Consider the following 2919-nt stretch of genomic DNA (forward strand, 5'->3'; position numbering starts at 1 on the left):
AATGTTAATAACATTGGTACAGGCCAATGAGAAGATCCAATCACACTGATCTCAAATAAAGTGGATCCAAGCAGTGAAATTTTGACCAACAATTTAACTACGTGGATTTTCTTATACTAAGACCCTCAGCAGTAAATTTCAACCCAAAGAAAAGCAAAGGAAAGAATCATTCGCTTGGCCCTCCGTTTAGATATGAGTAGTGAATTTCAGACCGATGAACCAGTGACATGAAATTCCAATACTATGAATTCCAGCACGGAAATTGGGGCTAAATAAACGCTCCCTTGGGCTGAGAATATAGGGAGAGCCAGCTCTATAAACTAAGTGAAGAACTAAAGAATATGGGGAACCCTGTACTCTTTTTACTTTAACGTGTCCTATTTTTGTCAGTTCTCCATCTTGAGTGTTAAATTTTAGAAGTAGGTTAATATTTGAATATAATGTTAGTCAAGAAGTGCCATGGAAAGGATGTGCAGTTACAGTATTTTCTTTTCCTGCCACTGAGCTACAGGAAATATGTTGCAAATGGAGGAAAATCTGGGCCAAGTTAAGTTGAAAGAACTATAGCTGAAAATCTGCGGAAGATTGAGGATATCCCGAACACCAACCGTGAAATCGTAAAGACTGCAGTGATGAGGAGCACAGAAAGCTCACTGGGGGGACGTGACCCTGGCTGAACACAACATGACCCACCTCGACACAGCATCGACCACCACAGAGTCTGAGGTCAGGCAAGGTCAGGGCATCTTAGGGAGACTAATCCGCTCTACTGGGGGAGTCAGTGGAGGCAGGAGGAGGCAGGGAGTTGAGGAGAAAGTGGGGGAGAACACTGAAGAACAAAGCTCGACATCCATCTTCCACCAGGTCCTCTCTTTCACCCTAAACTCTGGAAAAGGCTTAGGTCTCCCAGAAGCCGTCAGTAACCCATCTGACGCAAATGGAGAAATAGGTTCAAGTGGGACAGTTCTTATCCTCGGAGACCAGGAGACCGTCTATCTCTCCTCCTTGGCGCACAACTTCAGCCTCCAAATCTCCTCCTCGAGCAATGAGACTTTAAGAGAAGCGCCCCAGCTCTTCGCCGACTACCCTCCCCACCTGCTGGACTTTGCCGTGTTCTGCTGCGTCCTCTTCATCGTTGTCGGCGTCCCAGCCAACCTCATCACCATCATCGCCCTCGTCAACTGCAAAAAGGTACGACCCACATTTATTTCCCCCCATTAGATCAAGAATTTTGTATTTCATCCACTTACATTATTTCATCGTCTCTGTCTAAGTTTTCCTCATTTTTTTTCCTGAGATTATTCTTTGCTTTTTTTTTTTTTTTTTTTTTTTATTCCACGAAGGAGGCTGGTCTATGATTTTAAACTTTTTTTTGGATGATATTTTCTTTCAGTTTCTCCATTTCTTCTCTCTCTCTCTCTCTCTCTCTCTCTCCGTATGTGTGTGTGTGTGTGTGTGTGTGTGTGTGTGTGTGTGTGTGGTGTCATTTCTTCACAACACCACCAGTGTCTTCATCAGATGTGGGAAGGTAAGTGGATGTTTGCAGATTTCCTACATTTTCTCCTTATAGAACTTTTCTTTTCCTCATCATACATATATAACAACAATTTCTTTTTAAAAATTGTAGGGTTCTTTTCTTCTAATTTTGGTGTTATTCAAAGTTTGTCAGCTTAATAAATTACACCTTCTCTCCCTTCCCCTTTACCTCTTTTCGTCCTGTTCCCTTTTTCCTTCCTCCTTTCTTCTACCGGTCTTTCCTTCCTTTCTTCTTTCATCAGTCTTTTCCCTCTCTCCTTACTTCTTCCCTCCCATTGATTCCTTTCTTCATTACTTCCTCTCTCTGTGTTCCATCCTTCCATCCATCCATCCACCCATCCATCCATTTAACCATCTATTCATCCATCCATCCACCCATCCATCCATCCATCCATCCATTCATCCTTCCTTCCTTCCGCTTTTCCTTCCTTCCTTCCTACAAGCTTTCCTTCTTCCTTTATTCCCTCTTTGCTTCCTTCCTTCCTACCTGCCTTCCTTCCGCTCTAGCCTTCTTCCCTCTTTGTCTTCTGATTTTCTTTACTATTAATAACTCTTGTCTCCCTCCTTAACCTCTCCTTGTTTCTTTTCCTGACCTCTTTCTCCTCCCTAGCTTCTGATTGCTCTCTCTCTCTCTCTCTCTCTCTCTCTCTCTCTCTCTCTCTCTCTCTCTCTCTCTCTCTCTCATAGTTTTTCCTCTATTTAAATTTTCAAATCATGGTATTCATTTATTCCTTGTCACCTCCATTTCTTCCTCCTCCTCCTCCTCCTCCTCCTCCTCCTCCTCCTCTTCCTCCTCCTCCGCCTATGTGGAAGGAGAATAATGTTTTGTGAGCATACACCTAAATTTTGCGGCACCGGAGAGAGAGAGAGAGAGAGAGAGAGAGAGAGAATTGCAACTGAATACTGAATCACCTACTGTAGACCTATAGTTCACAGGTAATTACTCTTGCATAATATTGTCATTCCCTTAATTAATATAGGTAAGAATTCCTCAGTATTATTTTTCCCTTTTCAATTTTGATTTAATATTAACACTCAAGTTCCTACAGCTCGCCTTTTGCTGAATAAAATCGTCTGAGGTTACCTGAAATAAAGCATAAGATAATACCACACCATGATAATATTAAAGGTACAAATATTACCACTCTCAGGCATCCACGACTCACTCCGAGCTAAGGAAAATAACGTGACAAAGAAATACGGCACTAGAGTTGTCCCTACCGTAAGAAGGTCCATGGTACTAGTATTAACAGTCACAAGCTCCCTTGCACACTATAAATTGAAAGTAATAGTCTAGCGTAAATGGTATAAAATTCTAGACTTGTTACAACCATCAGAACGGCGATTTTCTCATGGTCACCTGTTTATTACTTTCGTGCAGGT

The 2919-nt window shown here is 42.1% G+C and overlaps 1 protein-coding gene across 1 annotated transcript in view; it reads left to right on the plus strand.

Moving 5' to 3' along the window:
* Positions 1 to 684: 684 nt before the first annotated feature.
* The window catches only part of LOC145408739 (G-protein coupled receptor moody-like), a 229562-nt gene continuing 227327 nt past the window's right edge, over positions 685 to 2919 (plus strand). The window contains exon 1 of the mRNA XM_080279397.1: positions 685 to 1191. Within this exon, the coding sequence (XP_080135523.1) occupies positions 685 to 1191 (507 nt within the window). The remainder of the gene's footprint in view (positions 1192 to 2919) is intronic.

This window comes from Coenobita brevimanus, chromosome 78 (assembly GCF_032717465.1).
Source record: "Coenobita brevimanus isolate Jiangsu-jjx chromosome 78, ASM3271746v2, whole genome shotgun sequence".
Taxonomy (NCBI): Eukaryota; Metazoa; Arthropoda; class Malacostraca; order Decapoda; family Coenobitidae; genus Coenobita; species Coenobita brevimanus.